General features: G+C 34.6%; 1 protein-coding gene across 1 annotated transcript in view; it reads right to left on the bottom strand.

The window, feature by feature from the left end:
• The window catches only part of CFTR (CF transmembrane conductance regulator), a 265,793-nt gene that overhangs the window by 125,632 nt on the left and 119,866 nt on the right, over nucleotides 1–20,295 (bottom strand). Inside the window, exons 12-17 of the mRNA XM_090287405.1 lie at nucleotides 16,980–17,074; nucleotides 14,542–14,628; nucleotides 12,028–12,757; nucleotides 9,945–10,073; nucleotides 2,036–2,073; nucleotides 1,319–1,569 (exon numbers count right to left, since the gene is read on the bottom strand). Of these exons, the coding sequence (XP_090143531.1) occupies nucleotides 1,319–1,569; nucleotides 2,036–2,073; nucleotides 9,945–10,073; nucleotides 12,028–12,757; nucleotides 14,542–14,628; nucleotides 16,980–17,074 (1,330 nt within the window). The remainder of the gene's footprint in view (nucleotides 1–1,318; nucleotides 1,570–2,035; nucleotides 2,074–9,944; nucleotides 10,074–12,027; nucleotides 12,758–14,541; nucleotides 14,629–16,979; nucleotides 17,075–20,295) is intronic.

The raw sequence follows: 20,295 nt of genomic DNA, 5'->3' as shown, positions 1-20,295 counted from the left end.
TAGGTCTAAAATTTAGCTCTAAAACAGATGGTGGTGATGAATATATCCAAAAGAGTCAAAGCTTTAGTGGCCCACAGGGCTTCAGAATAAATATAAAGATCTTCCTATCTTCCTACAAATTAACACTGAAATTTTGTTAGCCAAAAAAAAAAAAAAAAAAAAAAAAGGATATATATTATCTTGAGATTTGTAGATACAAATAACTCTAAAATCCTCAATCTTGGAACTTATTCTTTGCTTTATAATCAAATGCTTCTGTGTCTCCTTTCTCTCATCTGTGAGTTCTTCCAGGGCAATAACTGTGCCTCATTCATTTTTTCATACTAGCCCCTGGCTCAGTGGCCACACAAAGTTAGGGCCCAGCAGACTGATGGAAGAATAAAACTCAGAGAATTCCTTATTCAACTCTAAGTGTGAAATTGTCTAAAGGGGATTCAATTAAATTGATTACTTTCAATGTACCTTATTGACCTTAGTATTTAAAATCTTTGGTTCCTTTATTTCACTACTCTTATTTTCTGTGACTTTTTTTTTATTGAGGTATAACTGACAAATTAAATTGTAAGGTATTTAAAGTATGTGATGTAATGATTTTATATATGTACACATTGTGAAAGGATTCATTCCATTGAGTTACATATCCATCATCTCTTATTTAAGTTTTATTCTCTTAGCAAATTTCAATTATACAATAAAGTGTTATCAGTTATAGCCATATGTTACACATTAAATTCTCAGGCCTTATTCATCTTATTATTGATAGCTTCTACCCTTTTACCAACCTCCATGATGGTATAAAACTACTTTTAAAATACATTTGGGATTTCAACCCCAACAATACTCCCCACCACCACCATAAAAGGAAAAAAAAAAACAACCTGAAACAAATTTGCATGATCACCTTTGAACAGTTACAGAAAACTAGATTATTTTACCCCATCAAAAGACTTTCTCAGTAAAAGAATTTTATATTTTCCTTGATTGCTTCAAATCTTCTCCTCCTTTAAACAATATGTACATTGGCAACAAGATGCCTTGAAAGGGTTAGACCAAACATCTGAATGGAGAAAAACTGCCCCAGAAAGTCCTGCTTTTGCTATTACAATGTTATCAGCACAAACTGAGCTACTCGAATTAACTTATACAGAAATACGAACAATATCGGATAGCCTATAGGTTCTGAAAAATCTACACACCTGTCATAAGGAAGCTCAATAAAGGTGCAGATGCCTCTGTGCAAAGCTACTACTAGAAAACCAACTAAATCATAGGTCCCCTGGTGGATCAGCAGCTTCATTTTGAATACCTAGTTAAGTACCTGCTTTTAACATGTTGAGGGTTGACATAGGTGCATGAAGAACAGAATGTAACATTTTTTGGTGTAAAATTTTTGACACTGTGATTAAAGAATGCACCAGTGGTAAACCTCGGATGAATCCAAGAGCAAGCAAAGTGTCAGCTACTCCCACATAAATGTAAAAAACATAAAAATGGCTTGTGCTGGTGATGATCAATGCATAGCTGTTATTTGTACTCTCAGTACTATTCTCTCTGTTTTGAAGAGGTGTTCTGTAAAGGAAAGGGAAATTGTTATTCAGAAACCAAAACTTCCTATTGAATTTCCAATACATTTAACTGAACCTGAAGTTAAGTCTAAAGAAATACAACATATTTCATTAGCATAGTTTATGCCTTTAATCTCAAGGACTTATTTTTGCAAGAATGTAGATTAAACTTTTTCACCATTGAAATAGATAAACTTGATTATTTTTAAGTATGTAGAGAAAATTCTAATATATATTGTTTTAAATATTTTCATTACGTCTTATGAAAATTAAACACAATTTAATTCTTTAGAAATTAGTGAAGAGCTGCAGGATCTGCACATGCTGACAATTTTAAACAAAATAATTTGATTTTTCATTTCTATGATATTGGGGGGAAATGAAGCACAGTGGATGTTACAATATTTAATAATACCCAAATAATCAAATAGAAACAAAATACAATCCACAATAGGACATGGGATACTCACTCTTTAAGTAGCCACAACGCAACTAAAGAAGCAGCCACCTGGAATAGAACAATCAACAACACACTTGATTTTTTTCACCATATTTACCTGCTATTCACACACTCAACTGTAATTCTCCATAACCAATATCAAAACACACACACTTTCATTTTCCTTTTTTTCCCCCTGGGTCTAGCAGCTGCAATAATTGTTCTAAGAACCATTATTGTGGTAAGAGCATGTAAAATAAATGGGATTCAAATTTCACTGAATTAAATACTTTGTTATTTCTTTTCTTTATTCAGTAGGAAGTAGTCATTGCCCCACAGGAGAGCTATGATCATACCTAAATATTTAAATCTCAACCTGCTGGAAGATAATAATAGGTGTTGCAGCTCTACCTAATACACAGAAGCAAACACAGGGAGGCTGTCAAATTGAGACAAAGAAGTATGGGTCAAATGAAAGAACAGACCAAAACTCCAGAAAGAGAATGAAGGGAAAAAAAGATAGCCACCTATAAGATGCAGAATTCAAAACACAGGTGATAAGGATGCTCAGAGAAGTGATTGAGTTTGGCCACAAAATAAAGGAAGAAGTGAAAGTTATACAAAGTGAAATAAAGAAAAAACACACAGGGAACCAACAGTGATGGGAAGGAAGCTGAGATTCAAATCAACAATTTGGAACATAAGGAATAAATAAATATTCAGCCAGAACAAAATAAAGAAACAAGAATTCAAAAAAGTGAGAAGAGTTTAAGGAGTGTCTGGGACATCTCCAAAAGTGTCAACATCCAAATCATAAAGATGTCAGAAGGAGAAGAGAAAGAGCAAGAAATTGAAAACTTATTTGAAAAATAATGGAGGAAAACTTCTCTAATTTGCAGGAGGAAATAGACAAACAAGCCCAGGAAGCACAGAGGAACCCAAACAAGTTGGACCCAAAGAGGACCTCACCAAAATACATCATAATTAAAATTCCAAAAATTAAAGATAAAGAGATAATCTTAATAGCAGCAAAAGAAAAGCAGAGAGTTATCTTCAAAGGAGATCCCATAAGACTGTCAGATGATTTCTCAAAAGAAACTTTGTAGACAAGAAGGGATTGGCAAGAAGTATTCAAAGTGATGAAAAGCAAGGACCTACAACCAAGATTACTCTCTCCAGGAAAGCTATTATTTAGAATGGAAGGGCAGATAAAGTGCTTCCCAGACAAGGTGAAGCTGAAGGAGTTCATCATCACCAAGCTCTTATTATATGTTAAAGGGACACTTTTAAGAAAAAAAGGAGATCAAAACAATGAACAGTAAAATAACAACTCACAACTATCAACAAGTGAATCTAAAAAACAAAAACAAACTAAGCAACAACTGGAACAGGATCAGAATCATAGATATGGAGATCATATGAAGGGTTATCAGAAGAAAAAAGAATTAAAATAATTAATGTAGTGTAAGGAGACCAACATTCACATCACAAGAAAGAGCAAGAAATTAAAAACCTATTTGAAAAAATATTGACAGAAAACTTCCCTAACCTAGTGAAGGAAATAAGACATATAAGCCCAGGAAGCACAAAGAGTCCCAAACAAGACTAATCCAAAGAGGCCCACATCAAGGCACATCATAATTAAAGTGCCAAAGGTTAAAGACAAAGAGAGAATCTTAAAAGCAACAAGAGAAAAGCAATTAGTTACCTACAAGGGAGCACCAATAAGATTGTCAGCTGATTTCTCAAAAGAAACTTTGCAGGCTAGAAGATATTGGCAAGAAATATTCAAAGTGATGAAAAGTACGAACCTACAATCAAGATTACTTTATCCAGTGGAACTGAAGGACATATAAAGAGCTTCCCAGACAAAAAGAAGCTAAAGATATTCATCACTACCAAACAACTATTAAATGAAACTATAAAGGGCATTCTTTAAGAAGAAGATAAAAATATTAACAATAAAATGTCAATAAATACATATCTATCAACATTTAAATCTAAAAACAAAAATAAACAAGCAGAACATAAACAGAATTATAGATACAGAGACCATTTTGACAATTGCAAGATGGGAGGATTGGGATGGGTGAAAAAGTTGAACAGATTAAGAAATCCCAATTGGTAGTTACAGAATAGTCACGGGGATGTAAAGTACAGAATAGGGAATAGAGTAGCCAAAGAACATATATGAATGACCTATGGACAAGGACAATGGAATAAGGATTGCCTGAAGGGTTGGGGGGGAAGTTCAGTGGAGGGACAAAGGGCAAAAAATTGGAAAAACTATAATAGCATTATCAATGAAATATAATTTATAAAGAAAAAAGGATAGGTGCTTGTCCTAGCCAGGGAACTCAGAGGTTGGAGCATCATCTCATACACCAAGATCCCCAGTCAGGGTGAGGATGGGAGGCAACTGATGCAACTGATTGCTGTTTCCCCTCTCACATCAATGCTTCTCTCTCTCTCTCTCTCTCTCTCTCTCTCTCTCCCTCCCTCCCTCCACCCTCTCCATCTCTCTCTCCCTCTCCCTCCCCTTCTCCCTCTCCCTCCCTCTCTGCCTCTCCCCTCACCTTCCTCTCACACTAAAATCAATAAATATATCCTTGAATGAGGGTTAAAAAAAGGAACTTAAGCAAAAATAAAAACTTCATAAATTTTTATTTAAAAAGAGGCAACAGAATTGGGAACACCAGTGAATAATCTGTTTAGCTACATAACTGTGCACATAATTAAAACAATTACTGTTTGCCTACTATCACCAAGCTTTTGTTATTCAAAATTTTGAGAGCCTGGCAATGCTTCCAGGATATTGCCAAAAAGACTTATCAGTTAGTATATTAAGTCTCACCTAGAAAATGACATTATCAATAGTTTTGTCCATTAGAAATATTTTTTGTAAAGTTTTTGAGCTCCCTACAATAATGGGTAGTTATACAGTGTTTGCATTCTCTGTTGTAATTTAGTTTCTACCCCAAAGACAAAGGAACACTGTTTTCTTGATTAAGTGAGCTAATAATATTGTATATATGTGCAGAAGCTCAATGCCCAAACAGTAATTAAATGAGTTTACAACATTTTGAAAGGTATGTAAGTTTAACTCTATGGAGTTGCATGTGACAAAGGTCCTTTAAATTAACATAAATCACCACCACATTAATATAGGGTTATTTTTATTACATAACACTCTAAATTGAAAACAATCAAGAAATGTGATTTTTCAATGCAATGGTTCAAAACATTAACAATTATTAAGAGATGGTTTGAGATTAAATGTGGCACAGGACTTGGTTTTGTTCAAATCAGTGTTGGTCTTTTGGCAAGAATGGCAGACATCAAGGTGAATTTAAAATACATTTCAATGTAATTTTTATTACTCATGTGAAGTGTTAAATTACCCAACCCCATGTTTTTGTTAAAGTGTAAAAGGAATTATTGAAACTTCCATTATGTCTGTGTTATGGACTTGTTCATCTTAAACTATCTGGAGCTTTAAATGATAATATAACCTTAAGGCTCTTAATGAGAACAAGCATTGCTCAATATGTGCCAAGCCCTATATTAAGTGCTTTATCATCATCATGTTTTTTAACCCACAAAAATGGCCAATGAACCTGGTATCCTTAGACCTCCATTTTATAGATGAGGAAAACAAAGCTCAAGGAGGTTAACTAATTTGGTTTCTTCTTTTTTAAATACATTTTGTGATTATGCTATTACAGTTGTCCCAGTTATTTCCCCCCTTTTCCCTTCTGCCTAGTACCTTCCTTCCCTCCATCAATATCCACTGCTTAGTTCATGTTCATGGGTCATGCATATAAGTTCTTTGGCTTCTTCATTTACTCTGTGATGCTTAATGATGCCCTATTTTGTATCTACCAATTATGTTTCTTGATTCCCGCACCTTTTTCTCTATTCTCCCTTTCCCTCTCTCTGCTGACTACCCTACATATGATCTCCGTATCTATGGTTTTGTTCTTGTTCTACTTGTTTGCTTAGTTTGTTTTTATTTTTTAGATTCATTTGTTAATAGTCATGAGTTTGTTGTCATTTTAGTGTTCATAGTTTTGATTTTCTTTTTCTTAAATGTTAACATTTCATATAATAAGGGCTTGGTGATGATGAACTTTAGCTTTACCTTGTCTGGGAAACACTTTATCTGCCCTTCCATTCTAAATGATAGCTTTCCTGGATAGAGTAATCTTGGTTGTAGGTCCTTGCTTTTCATCACTTTGAATACTTCTTGCCAATCCCTTCTTGTCTACAAAGTTTCTTTTGAGAAATCATCTGACAGTCTTATGGAAACTCCTTTGTAGGTAACTCTCTGCTTTTCTTTTGCTGCTATTAAGATTATCTCTTTATCTTTAATCTTTGGAATTTTAATTATGATGTGTCTTGGTGTGGTTCTCTTTGAGTCTAGCTTGATTGGGGTTCTCTGTGATTCCTGGACTTGTATATCTATTTTCTTTACCATATTAGGGAAGTTTTTCTTCATTATTTTTTCAAATAAGCTTTCAATTTCTTGCTCTTCCTCTTCTTCTGGCACCCTTATGACTCAAATGCTGGTATGTTTAAACTTGTTCCAGAGGTTCCTAAGTCTCTCCTCATTTTTGTTAATTCTTGTTTCTTTATTCTGTACTCGTTGACTTTTTATTTCTTCCTTATGTTTCAAATTATTAATTTAAAACCTGGCCTCCTTCCCTTCACTATTGGTTTCATGTAGATTTTTCTTCATTTCACTCAGTATAGACTTAACTTCTTTCCTTATGCATTTGCTATACTCAATCATTTCTGTGAGCATCGTTATCACCAGTTTTTGAGCTCTTTATCTGTTAGGTTGGCTATTGCCTCGTCACTTCCTTCTCTCTCTGGAGCCTTGATATGCTCCCTCTTTTGGGTTATACTTCTCTGTATCTTCAACTTGACAGCCTCCTATGTTTGTCTCTGTGTATTAGGTAGAGCTGTTGGACCTGTTACATTGTAAGGGGTGGAGCCTTAGGTATTCATCAGTACTGAGTAACCCATTTCAACATTTCTTGGTGCTGAATGTGGGGAAGGGGTCAGAGAGGGAACAATGCCACTTACTCAGCACTTGCCCCTTTTCCAGTCACTTCGCCTGCTTTCCATATACAACTGGTGTCCTTCTAGCTAATGCCCTGGTGATGATGCCCAGAGTGGGTGGGTTTGCATACATTCTAGGACCATTGGGGCCCTCTAAACAGACTCTCTTGAGAGACTGGCAGTTTCATCTGCCACTCCAACCCCAACTGTTTTTCACAGTCAGAAGCAATGAGGCTTTATTTTCCCTGTGCTGAAACTGTGAGCTATGTGGTCTGGCCTGGGTCTGGGATCACTCCTCAGGTGTCCCTCTGGGTTTTATAATGTGTGACTGCTCATTTACACTGGCCAGCTATAGCCACTGCCTTGCTGCTGCCACTGTCACCACACCACGTCCTCTTGACCCAGTTCCCCATCTCTGCCTCTCCTACTTTTCTGAATAAGTATTACTTCTTTATATCTTTGTTTGTTGGACTTACATGCAGTTATATTTTCTGGTAGTTCTGTTGTTTTTTTGTTTTGAAGTAGATGTAATCCTTCTTATGGTTGTACAAGGAGGTGAAGCTTGTCTACCTATGCCTCTATCTTGGCCAGAAGTCCCCTGACTGAGTTTCATAGTATTAATAAGACAGAATTCAAAGCCAGGTCAGTCTGATTCCAGAGCTGGCACTGTGCTATATTATATTTCCCACTGAAACTTCATTTGGTTTATTAATTTAAAATAATAGTATGGCAAAATAGATATCATCAGAACCCAAATATCAAATGGAAACCAGTAGTTTAGAGATGAAATAGTATGTACAAATTTTTGGGACATACCTTTGGATATTTAACATTAATATAGTCACAGAGGAGTGATGATATTTTATGTAGACTTAAAAAAAAATCTTCACCTGAGGACATTTTTTTTCATTGGTTTTATAGAGAGAGGAAAGAAGAGAGAGAAACATCATTGTGAGAGAGAAAAGCATTGATTGGTTGCCTCCCATACATGCTCAGCTTGGGGACCTTACACAACTGGACCAGGGTTGCATGGGCCAGCACCCAGACTGAGGATGAACATAGATATGTGCCCTAACCAGAATCAAACCCACAACCTTCCAGTTAAGGAAGATGCTATAACCAACTGATCCACCCTGGCCAGGGTGTATGTAGGCTTTTTAAATGAGGTTACAAACAGCCTAGTCACATAACAAATGTATAGTAATTAGTTTGATTTCAGTTATGTACATATTTATATAGCCTCAAGAAGACAGCTCTTCTCCTGGCTCATTTCTTTCCTGAAGGCAGCATGGGCCTTCATGTTAGAACTAGGTTGTCTGTTAGGACACATCCTCAAATCAATGTCCTCTGCAATAAATATCTAGAGTAAGTAGTCATTTAGACTGAATCCAACCCACAGATGTGTTTTGTTGTGTCCATGTAGTGTTTACTTGTTTTTATTAAATTGACTTACCCACATTTAAAAATGGGAAAATTTTACAGAAAAATCTGGTTTCTAATTTGTCTTGATAAGAATATTTTTCAAAACTGATCCCAAATGCCTCATAAAAACTCCTTAGCTGGTGCTGAGTTACAGCTGCCCCCCCTTAGATGATTGGAGGTTAAATGTTCTCCATTCAGTCTCAAAGTCACTGCAACACCCATCTGCCAGGCCCCTTTTACCATTTAGGTAGCTACTTCTGATCTAGAGAAAAGCCTCATCCATCATTCAGCTTCAGGAACCTCTTATGTTGACGTGGAACTGATCTTGTGGCCTACTGTACTGTTTGCACCTCCGCCTTTTTTAAACCTGCTAATGTGAAAGACAGCAGGGACATGGCAAAGACACCATGATGGTGGCTTTGAACATAAAAGCATTCTGTAAGCAACTGGGTAATTCAAATCTCTAAAAGGGTTGTTTACAATGATTACTAAGTGACTAATATATGTTTACTTCATTTCTGAAAATCATTTAAAGGTGGTGATTCATCACTTACATATGTAATAATGCAATATATAGAGTCAAGTGAAATTAAAATTTAGTATAGAATGATTTTCAGTGTTTAATTTCAATCTACATAAAGGCATTCTACATTGAGGTTTTGAATCTCTCTAGTAAAAACTCTTTATATAGAAGATACATGTTTAAGTGTTTTATATGGTATATATGAAATAATAAAATATCAGTAGAAAAATTTTATAAAACTATACATACCATTATACATTATAAAGTTACTTATATACATATATTCTTATTTCTATGTGTATACATTTATACATGTGTACATATATGAGTGGGGACCCCCCCAAAAAACCAGAATTATTTTCTGAACTATAGGTTTCCTCTGCTAGGTTAGTGTTCTAGGAACCAATCTGTATCAGTGTACCAGCTGGCATTGTGAGACTCTACATTTGGTTTCAATGATTTGCTAATTTCATGGTGGGTGATTATGAGCGAACCTGCCCACACCACACTGAGTGTTCAGTAGTTTTTGACCAAAAACGGCATGAACCCCATGCCTTATCCTCCCCGTTCAACCAATTCTTGCCCCGAGTGACTTTTGTTTGTTTGTTCACATGGATTTTAAAAATCCTCAATGGGAAACGTTTTGCCAACATGAAAGAGGTGAAACAAAAAACAGCAGAAGCAGTAAAAGGGATCAAAATCAATGAATTCAAAAACTGTTCTGAGCAGTGGAAAAAATGTCTTGATTGGTGTATTGCATAAAATGGAGAATACTTTGAAGGTGACTAAAGTTTAAATATCTAAGAATAAATACACAATTTTTTATAAATAAAAAAATTGGGGGTCCTCCCTCATATATGTATATATCCTTCCAAACTATTCTTACTTTGAGTTTAAATCAAAGTAATATCTTACAGCAGAAAATATTTACCTCTACAAGAAAAATAACTAAGCACCAAGTCAGCACAAAAATTAAGCTTTTATGGACAGTAATATATCTAAGGTATGTGTTCCATGTGGTCACTGTTGGTATGCTCTCCGCATCATCAAAAAAGCACTCCTGCAAAAAAAAGCACTCATGGTTACTATGATGAGACTATACAGTTTCATATCACCTATGTGGTTTTATTTTGAATGTGTAAAAATAAGAAAATGTTACTATTTGAAGCTAAGTGATTTTCAACAAACATAAACCATTATAAATGACACATGCAGAATACTCCAGACAGTATGTCCCCTGGAGCAACACAGCTTTTTAAAAAATGAGAAACACTGTAATTCATCAAAATTCTGAAAGCACATCACTGATTATGTAACTATTATATTTTGGGCAATTTTACCACTTTAGTGCTTATCTGTGTTACATCTTTCATCAAGTGAACAGTACCATCAAATTGAAGCTTCCCAGAACTCACCTTGATTTAACTTATTTCTTAAGGGGATCTACGGATAAGTACAGTTTGAAATTCTGCTAGCTATAGAAATCTCCAAATATACCTGGGGCCAATTGATGTTTGTACCTTCCTAAATAGCCTAGGATTATCTCTCTTCCCAGCTCTGATTTAAATGATATAATTCTACTCCTCAGTATATTCCCCTAGAAGTTTTTGTCATATGTAGATGTATTTCAAAAATTTGAGAAAGAGTAATTCTAAGTAATCCAAAGGGAAAAGATAATTTTGTTTCTCATAAGGTCAACAGGAAAAGCACTAAAACTTCAAAGAAGGAGTCCTATGATATTGGAACATATAGCACACTGGTTGGGTATGGAGATTTTTGAAGTCAAACCTGGCTTTGAATCTGGATTCCACATTGACTTCCTAGATGCTGCTTGAATTTGGACAATTTAACTTCTCTAAACTTTACTTACCTTATTTATAACTAAGAATAATTACAGGTAGATTCTAGGATAATAATGGGGACTAAGTATATGCTGTCTGGCACTGGAAGCAATCAATAAATAATAACTAGATATTATCAAATAAATTATTCTTCACAACTAACTTTACAGGCTCAGGTTTGAAAAATTCATTCAGACTGATATTAAAATCACATAAATAAATTGTTCTTTAGGAAACATTTTTTTAAAGTTATAGGAATACTGAAAGTATATATTTTAGAGATAACCTATTGTATTCCTTTGTTTTACAAAAGAGAACTCAGCCCAGAGATGTTAAATGACTTGCGACTGCCAAAAGTCATACTACTCTTAATTGATCTGTGCTACTAAACATATTAATTTATTACAATGCTGCCTGTTTCATCCAAGGCACATAAAGAATTTTCCTAGTAAAAATTAAACAAATCCTCTCCATTTATATTGCTTCCTATTTTAAAAATAATATTTTATTCTTTAAAACTTAATAATAAAAACTTTCTATTTGAAGGTTGGTACTGATATATGTTGAGTTTCACATACCTTCTTTAAAAGAAACCTGTCTAAAAATCCAATGTATAAAGCCAATTTAAAAGATTAAAAGAGCTCACACTAAGCTCAGGTAAGATTGATATTGAAAAGTAAGATCAGAATGTGTTAGTCCTGTTGAGAAACTAGATGCTTATATACATTACATATGGAAATACTTATTGGGCTCTAAATAACTGCCTTATCTGTTTATGTATCTATTTATATTCCACCTCTTCCTAGAGAGGTTTTAAGGTGGTAATAAGCAGTTTAATAATGATTTTTAATAATTTATAATTTTTCTAATTTATAATGATGATTATCACTGGCCTAGTAAACTCAACCCTAGCCCTTGCTTTGACATACAATACATTTTATGGGAAAAGATATGCCTTTCACAAAAGGAAATAGTTGATTCTTTTACATTTTGAAGGTGCTTGTAATTATGAACTTTGCACTTTCAGAGTCTTAAGATAAACCACATGCTAAACCCATTATTTGAATAAGTTTTGTAACATACTATATATTGCATTCCACTCAGATGTACTCCATGGCAAAAACAAAAAAACAAACAAAAAAACAACACAAAACACTAATAATTTATACACACCTTTAAATCTTCTTCATTAATTTCTTCACTTATTTCCAAGCCACTACCTTGAGATAAACGTCTTGAATATATATCCATTTCAGCTAAGTCCCCTTGAGGGGCTAGTGACATTTTTCCTGTGGATGCTGCTGTCTTTTGGTGAGTGATTTGACATTGGTTCACTGAGGAATGTGTCATCAGGTTCAGAACAGATTGCCTCCTTCTTCTCTGAAATGTGGGACCAGTGTTAATCACATTGCTTCGAGGCAGGATAGCCTCTCCCTGCTCAGAATCTGGAACTAAAGATAGCCTTCTCTCAGAAGGCTCTTCTGAAGCTTCTTCAATGCCATTCATTTGTAATGGAGTCTTTTGTACAATTGAAAATTTTTTTAAAGAATTGATTGGATTGAGAATAGAGTTCTTCCTTTTTTCCTCACCAAACTCTCCAGGCTGTTTAAAAGACTGTTTTTTTGTTTCGTTCTGGGGGATGGCAGCATCTCCTTCTACTGAGAAACGCCGTAAAGTCTCAGTTAGGATTGAATTTCTTCTTTCTGCACTAAACTGGTCAAAAGAATCATATCCCATGAGCTTTGAGTTGAAGTCAGGCCGTAGACTTTGTAATTCTGAAAATGTCCCATAAAAATAGCTGCTACCTTCATGTAAAATTAGTATTTTGTCAGCTTTTTTTAAATGTTCCATTTTAGAAGTGACCAAAATCCTAGTTTTGTTAGCCATCAATTTACAGACACAGCTTTAAGAATATAAAAAGATATAAATTAGATGTCAATTTTATAAACACTTTACTACAATACTATGTATATGTATTTCATTTTAACATTTTATTATTGTATTCTCATATAAAACCTCTATAATACAATGTTACTATACTTAAAACAATTCTAAAAGTAAATACCCAATACTAATTAATTTGGTGTTTCTTGAGTTGTTATAGCATGAGATACTGTATAAGCTGAGTGTTAATAGACTTTGAATGAAATTAAATATCTATATTAAATAAATATTTGAGTTTGAGCAAATTGATTATCCTTTGGGTCTTGGTTCATTCATCTAAAATATGGAGAATTGTTAGATGACCTTTAAGATTCCTGGGGGAAAAGAGTGGAGGACTATATTTCTATGTAGTTTCTTAAATGTCTGAGCTTTCTTGTTCTTTAAATTTTCTATTAAATTCCTTTTAATTTTTAAGTTGATCATCAATTTAGTTCTCAAAGTTTTATGATAAGACTAATCTCATTTATTAAATCAACAACAACAATAAACCTAAGAATTGGATAAATTGACCCTCCTCTCATAAAATTGCCCTCCAGAGCCAGAATAGAACCATCTAAGGGAGACTATTTTCTTTTAGGCATTGAAACATTATACATTGTATAGAAAGAGGCGTAATTCTAGAGTGTACTCTAATATACTAGCATAGCTAGCAAAGTTTTTATTGGTAAGAAGTTACTTATTACAGTCATACTTATAAAAGTATTATAGTATTTTAGATATTAAATTTAAATTTTAGGAAATGTGCTTCCTGGAATAATGCCATTTTATACACACATACATCTACATACTTTTTGCTTAAAATCTTTATTTCTAAAAGAGTATCATGATAATTCGCATAATGAACTACTTTATAGTCATTGAAATGATTTTGAAACTTTGAAATCATGTCATTAAACTAATTGTTTCTCTTTGGAACTTCACATACTTTGAGCCCTATTAGGACCTTCAATGAAATGTAAATCCCGAGCTCTGTGTGACTGAGGACAAGGTTCTCAAGGAGGCGTTGAGGTAGAGGAATAGTCTAAGCATTCACTTACATTAAACATTGAAACATTCAGTTTTTTTGCCCTGGCCAGGTGGCTCAGTTGGTTGGAGCATTGTTCCATACACCAAAAGGTTGCAGATTTGATTCCCAGTCAGAGCACAAACCTCAGTTGCAGGTTCAGGTTCCATCCCTGGTTGGGACACTTACAGGAAACAAGTGATTGATTTCTCTCTCTCATTTTAATGTTTCTCTCTCTCTCTCTCTCTCTCTCTCTCTCTCTCTCTCTCTCTCTCTCTCTTTCTCTCTCTCTCTTCCTCTCTCTCTAAAATCAATAAACATATCCTCTGTGAAAATTAATAAAAAAACATTCAGCTTATTTAACTCTTTAAAAAGTTTACTATCTAAGGAGGAGATAGTATAAAATGCTGACACAAAAAGCAAGCAAAAACTTTCAATATAATAACCAATTAAAATAATGTCACAAGATAATAATGCTGTAAAAACTACATAGATAGCAATTATTAAAGCAATAGCAATGTAAGAAATAGGTTTAGCATGAGGTGGTCAGAAGTTTACATGAAAGTGATATTGAATCTTGATTGTGAAGGGAAAATCAGATTTGAGTTAAGTGCTATATTGTATTCTTTCTTACTGACTCACAATAGTGGACATATTTCTCAAGGAATAATATGCAATCTATTATAGTACAACCATTCTTTGTCTTTTAGCATGAGCATAATGTCATTCAAAGAACATACCTTTCAAATATTTCTTTTTCTGTTAAAACATCTACGTATCCAAAAGGAGAGTCTAATAGATATAAATCAGCATCTTTGTATACTGCTCTAAAAAGAAAATGAAAACTAAATAAGACTTTGTCAGTATTTCCCATGTCATTTAGTGTATATGATTTTAAATGAAGAATAATAAAATAAGTTACATTTGATTGTTATGGCTTTTCAGAGTACTCCAAGAATTGCTGACATGGTTTTGTTAAATGTAAATGACAGAAACTAGCAAAAGTTACAAACTGAATCACACCAGGCCATACAATTTAAAACCTTAAACACACACACACACACACACACACACACACACACACACAAAACAACACCTTCTAACAATAGTATCTAATTAGAGCAAAGCACAGTGCTAAGTGCTGGAAATACAATAGTGAAAATTACACAGCCCCTGCCCTCAAAGACTTCGCATTTTGGTGGGGGAAAAGAAAGAATAAAATAGACTGCTTCAATCCTGTAAAATGTCAGAGACAGCAACTAAATTGCAGAACTTATATAAAATTATTTCTTTTTAATGTTTTTCACTGTTGACTGCTACCAACAATTCATAGCAGTGCCATTGTAGCTATATGATTGATACGCTTTTTGCTCAGTCTCTGTACCATATGCATAAAAATCCCAAACAAGGAAAGAATGAATAATTCACAGTAAAAATGTATACAAATATTTTTGGCTTTTTAAGTTAAAAAAATAAAATGTTGTGAGCAAGTAAATTCTTCATTAAGTTTGTCTTAGAATAGTAATAAGATGAAGATATAGTTTCATATTAATGGAAATAATATAATTTCTTCGCAACATTTAAATTTTTCAGTTGTGATGATTAGTAACCCTACCCCTACCCAAAACGCATAGAAGTCAATGTTTATGTATAATTCTTGATACTCTCAGTAAAAAAACAATGTGTTCAATCAGCAGGTTTCTAAGAGAAAATACAGAAATTTCAAAAAGTCAAAGTAAAATCTAAAAACACCTTTGCAGTGTAAATTATTTTCAAAGACAACATCTATGACCACAGTTTCTCAACAGATTAGAAATAACATATTCGCCATCTAAAACTGGACAACACATGATACATTCCAATCAGAATAAAAATAATTATTTCAGTAATACCTCAAACTGTGTGCACCTTACGATAAAACCAACTCTTAAACTAGTAAATACAAACTCAAATGTATGTTCAATGTCTAGAAACTATATTGCATATCTTACCCAAATATGAAATGGAATGTTTAGGATGTCTTACTTTGGCTCACAGGTTAATTATTTTCTTTTATTCAGAAGCCATTATCTTTTCCTGTGAATTACCCATATCTATTGATTTATTTCTTCAAATTTTAATCCCAAAATTAAGGCACAATTTAATGTAGAGTCGAGAGGACCTAGTTCAAATAGTCATTCTACCATTTCCCAATGTGGGTTTTGGCAACATCTAACAGCTTAAATTATTTCATGATTTGTTCCGTAAAGTGAGAGAACGATCCTATCTTTGCAGGATGATGTGGAGATTGAGTAAAACCACGCACACACCTACTTACACCCTACCTAGAATATTACTAGGCAATTGGAGATGTTCAGTGAGTTAGTTTTCTATCCCAACGTTTAAAAGCAGGAGGAAAAAGTAAGAGAAAGGAGCCAAAATATTATTAAGTAAATGTGATTTCTTATTAACAACATCGGCAACATGTAAGAATTTTTTTCAAATATAACTGGAGGAACATTTGACAGCCCATAACACCAATAATTTTTAAAACTGAACATGATAGTTTAACCAAAAATTTTTCTTAATAAAAATTAACTGTACGTCTCTCTTTTACAGCTCAAAATGTTTAGACCAAGAATGTCTCTATTAACGGAACCTCGCACCACAGTGTTGGATGTGTTTGTCCTATTTATTTGTTTTTAAAGATAACAGACTTTAAACTAAGTGATATAATTTGCCTTTATTCTTGTTATGAAAATTATTATGTGTATTTTAAAACAATTTGAAAATGTGTGTTTATCTAAACTAAGAAGCATAAACAGAAACTTAGAGCAGGTGTGATTATTGTGGGGTGGGGTGAGTGGGCGAGTGTGTGATAGACTTCACAAAAATGTACATTCTATATTTCCTGTGCTATGCAGAACCCCAGAGTTTTCCTTTGTAGTAAAATATACCATAAGGCAATCAAATATACACACACCAAATAACTTTCTGAAAAAGTTATCATTTTAACAGATATGAATACTATTTATATCATTATCTATAATTTTAATGATTATTCTTAACCAGCTAGTCATAAAACCCTAAGTACTTTTCAATTCCAAAACAGAATGTAAAAAAATGGAGAACTATCTATAACTTTTATACGAATGATATTTACAGCAAATGCTCCCTGGACCAATAATCAGATATTCACCTTGCTAAACAAATTCTCGCTCGCTGCCCTCCACTCAGTGTGAGTCCACCTTCTCCAAGAACTACATCGTCTTTCTCTGCAAACTTGGAAATCTCCTATTATCAAAAATAGAAAGTAAGAGGGGAATTGTTAATGTGTTGAATTTGAAATTCAAAGTTACTTTTTTCTTCAAATGTAATCATATCTCATACTACTGTTTTTAACCACAGCTGAATTTTGAACTGCATCTCAATTATTTCAAATCTACTTCATCGCTGAAATTAAGAAATAAAGCTTTGTTTAAGTTTTAAGATGCCATTAATGATTATTAAATAATAATTTAAAAATATAAAAAAGTAAAGACTATGCATATTTATGGCATGTAAACATGTGTGCATCCATAGGCAATTATACAAACCCAAGTGCTAATAATGTGCTTAAGTGCACTTTCTTCCAATTTAAGCTCACTTTTAAAAGGAAACCTCCAAAACTAAATACAGTAGTCCCTCTCTATATCGCGGTTTACTTATTGTGGCCTCACTGTATCACACGAGTTTTTAAAATATTATATTTAATTATTTATCACAGATTTTTTGCTATATCGTGGGATTTCGCAGTACTGTATATGTATGTTGTTAAAGTTACATAGATTTAAGAGTGTAAAATATATTTAAGAACATAAGTAGTGTTTATAAAAGCATGGAAAAGGTTAATAAGGAAGTGGGAAATGTTAATAAGGGACTGGGAATGGTTTATAAATGTGTGGGAAGGGTTTATAAAGCCTTAAAATATATATAAATACAAAATAAATGTAAGGTTCCTATTTTGTGGATTTTCACCTGTCACAGGGAGGGGTCTAAAATGTAATACCCGTGATAAGTGAGGGAATACTGTAAACTTCTCAATAAGAGAAACTAAAAGAATGTTACTTACATTCACCATCCCCTGCAGTATCTAAACATATTCAGTGGGTGGCCATAGGTACAAGGCAACTTCTTTCCATAGTCCTCTCACCCACCCACCCAACACATACTCTTGTGTCCTCTCTGCAACCATGCTGTCTCTCCTGTCACCTCCCTTCCACATCAGTTATGTCATATTCCCTCCCAGTTAATGAACTTTCTGTGGCAACAACCATCCTAGGCATTGTAAAAGAAGTTTAGTATTTATCAGAAATAGTCCTTGACTCCCAGTCATTCTAAATCTAATCTGAAAGATAAGCTATTATCCTGGAGAATACCAAATAACATTCAAAAGATTTAATTAACCATTTTAATATAGGTTATAAACTAGTACATAATTAAATCACAGATTAATTGTATAGATAACAGAAGTATTTGTACAATAGACAGAAAAATGATAGAAGACTTTTTGAAAGAAATGGGGTTTGACCTGAGATTTGGAGAAGAGTCAGATAGGTAGTACTCATTCTTTTGTTAGAAAAAAGTTCTCTTCCACTTTTCTCCCCATCCCCAACGATCTGATTTTTTCTTTTGTTACCATCCTCTCTCTCCCTTTACTAAAAATACACTCCCATACTATCCCTCCTTTTCCTTTGACAGTCCAGAAGCAATCCACCATCTCTCCTTGAGTTGCCAAATAATTTATAGGTAAGTTTTCAAATGGTTACTTATGTTAATTAATTTGTTTCTGTTACCTACAATATGAAAATTAAATAGAACTTTATATACATAACTTTAAATTCAACAAAAAAGACTGAGACCATTCTAAACACTGCCTCTAAGGAACTGTTACTGTCAATACTCCTGAGCTGGGGTGACCGGAGGCCTGATATTTAAAAACACTGACACATTGGAGGAAGTGCAGTAGAATAACCCCCACTCCTTCCTCTGGCAACCACTACTCTGTTCTCTGTATCTGTGAGTTCAATTTTTAAAAATTCCATATATAAATGAGATCATACAGAATGTGTCTTTGTCTGACTTATTTCACTTATCATAATGACCTCAAAATTTATCCATGTTATTATAAATGGTAGGATTTCCTTCTCTTTTATGACTGAGTGTGAGGACAATAGAATCTAGTCAGCCTTCCTCACCTGGGATGCCCAGGCAATGCACTTGTAATTATATAAGCATTGACGTCATATTTTGGGCTAATAGCTGGCTTTGTCTATCTATAATATAAAAGGGGCAGGAACTCCCATGGGAGTTTGAGCGGGCACACAAAGGGGCAAGTGTTGGGGCAGTGAGTGAATGGAGGAATGGCACCGAGCGCTGGTGGGTGCTGAGTGAGTGAACAGCAGGGGTACATGCATGAATAATGTAATGGCTGCAATAAAGGAACTGTCAGGGATTCCAACCTTGCCTCATATATTTCATCTGACTGCCAGACAAAAGGGACTCTGCATTTATTCCCCAACACTGAGTAATATTCAAGTATATGGCCAAGATGGAGGCTTAGACGGAAATGCTCGGTCTCCCTCTACAACTAGAGAGGAATACAACTACTTCAGAACAAAAGGTAACTAGAAATTCCAGAAAATAAAACTAAACGGAAGCCCAACATACAAAGTTATAAACCAGCGGCACTCTTTGGGCAGGTAAGAAGAGCAACTCAGGCGGTGTTGTTTGCGGTAGCACCAGGGACAGCAGTAGGGAGAGCAATCCTGGCTGCAGTCGAACCCCAGCAGCTTGCAACCCCAATGCTGGGAAAAGCAGCCACCACATCGTCTCAAATGGTGAGGCCCAGAGGGCGGGAGGATGGATCCTGGTCTCCTACAGGAATAGCTGCAGGAATCCATCTTGGACCCCCGCCCCCACACAAAGCACCACAGCGCAGCGAAAAAGGTTGCTGGACAACCGCTGGTCGCTGGGTAGTGACGACAAAGGGCCACAGCTCGGCGAAAAAGGTTGCGGATCGCTGCCGGTCCCTGGGTTGTGATGAGCACACAGGCACTGCCCCCTATAGCCGGCCCAAGAAAGCAAAACGCATCTGTCAAAATGAGGCAGACAACTATAGAAATCCCGGTGGCGCAGCTCACCAGGCAACAGATGAAGAATCTGACAGATGAACAAATAAGAAACCTGTCAGAGGCTCAGTTCAGGGCCATTGTTATCAGGTGGCTTACAGAATTAACAAAAGATCTGGAAAAAGATGAGAAAGGATTGAAAAACACTCATACTGAAAGGAACAAAACCACATACGAGACAGATGGTGAGGAAATAAAATCCAGAGTTCAAATCAACAATCCAGAACATAGAGAAGGAACAAACAGTCAACCAGTGCAAAGACAGGAAACAGGAAGCAAGGAAAATGAAGAGAGAAACAGAAACCTCTAGGACACCTATAAAAGACCCAACATAAGAATAATTGG

This window comes from Furipterus horrens, unplaced genomic scaffold, assembly GCF_987537825.1.
Source record: "Furipterus horrens unplaced genomic scaffold, mFurHor1.1.pri manual_scaffold_9, whole genome shotgun sequence".
In the NCBI taxonomy this organism is placed as follows: domain Eukaryota; kingdom Metazoa; phylum Chordata; class Mammalia; order Chiroptera; family Furipteridae; genus Furipterus; species Furipterus horrens.
The sequence above is the reverse complement of the archived record's forward strand: the minus strand, read 5'-3'. Positions and strand labels throughout refer to the sequence as shown.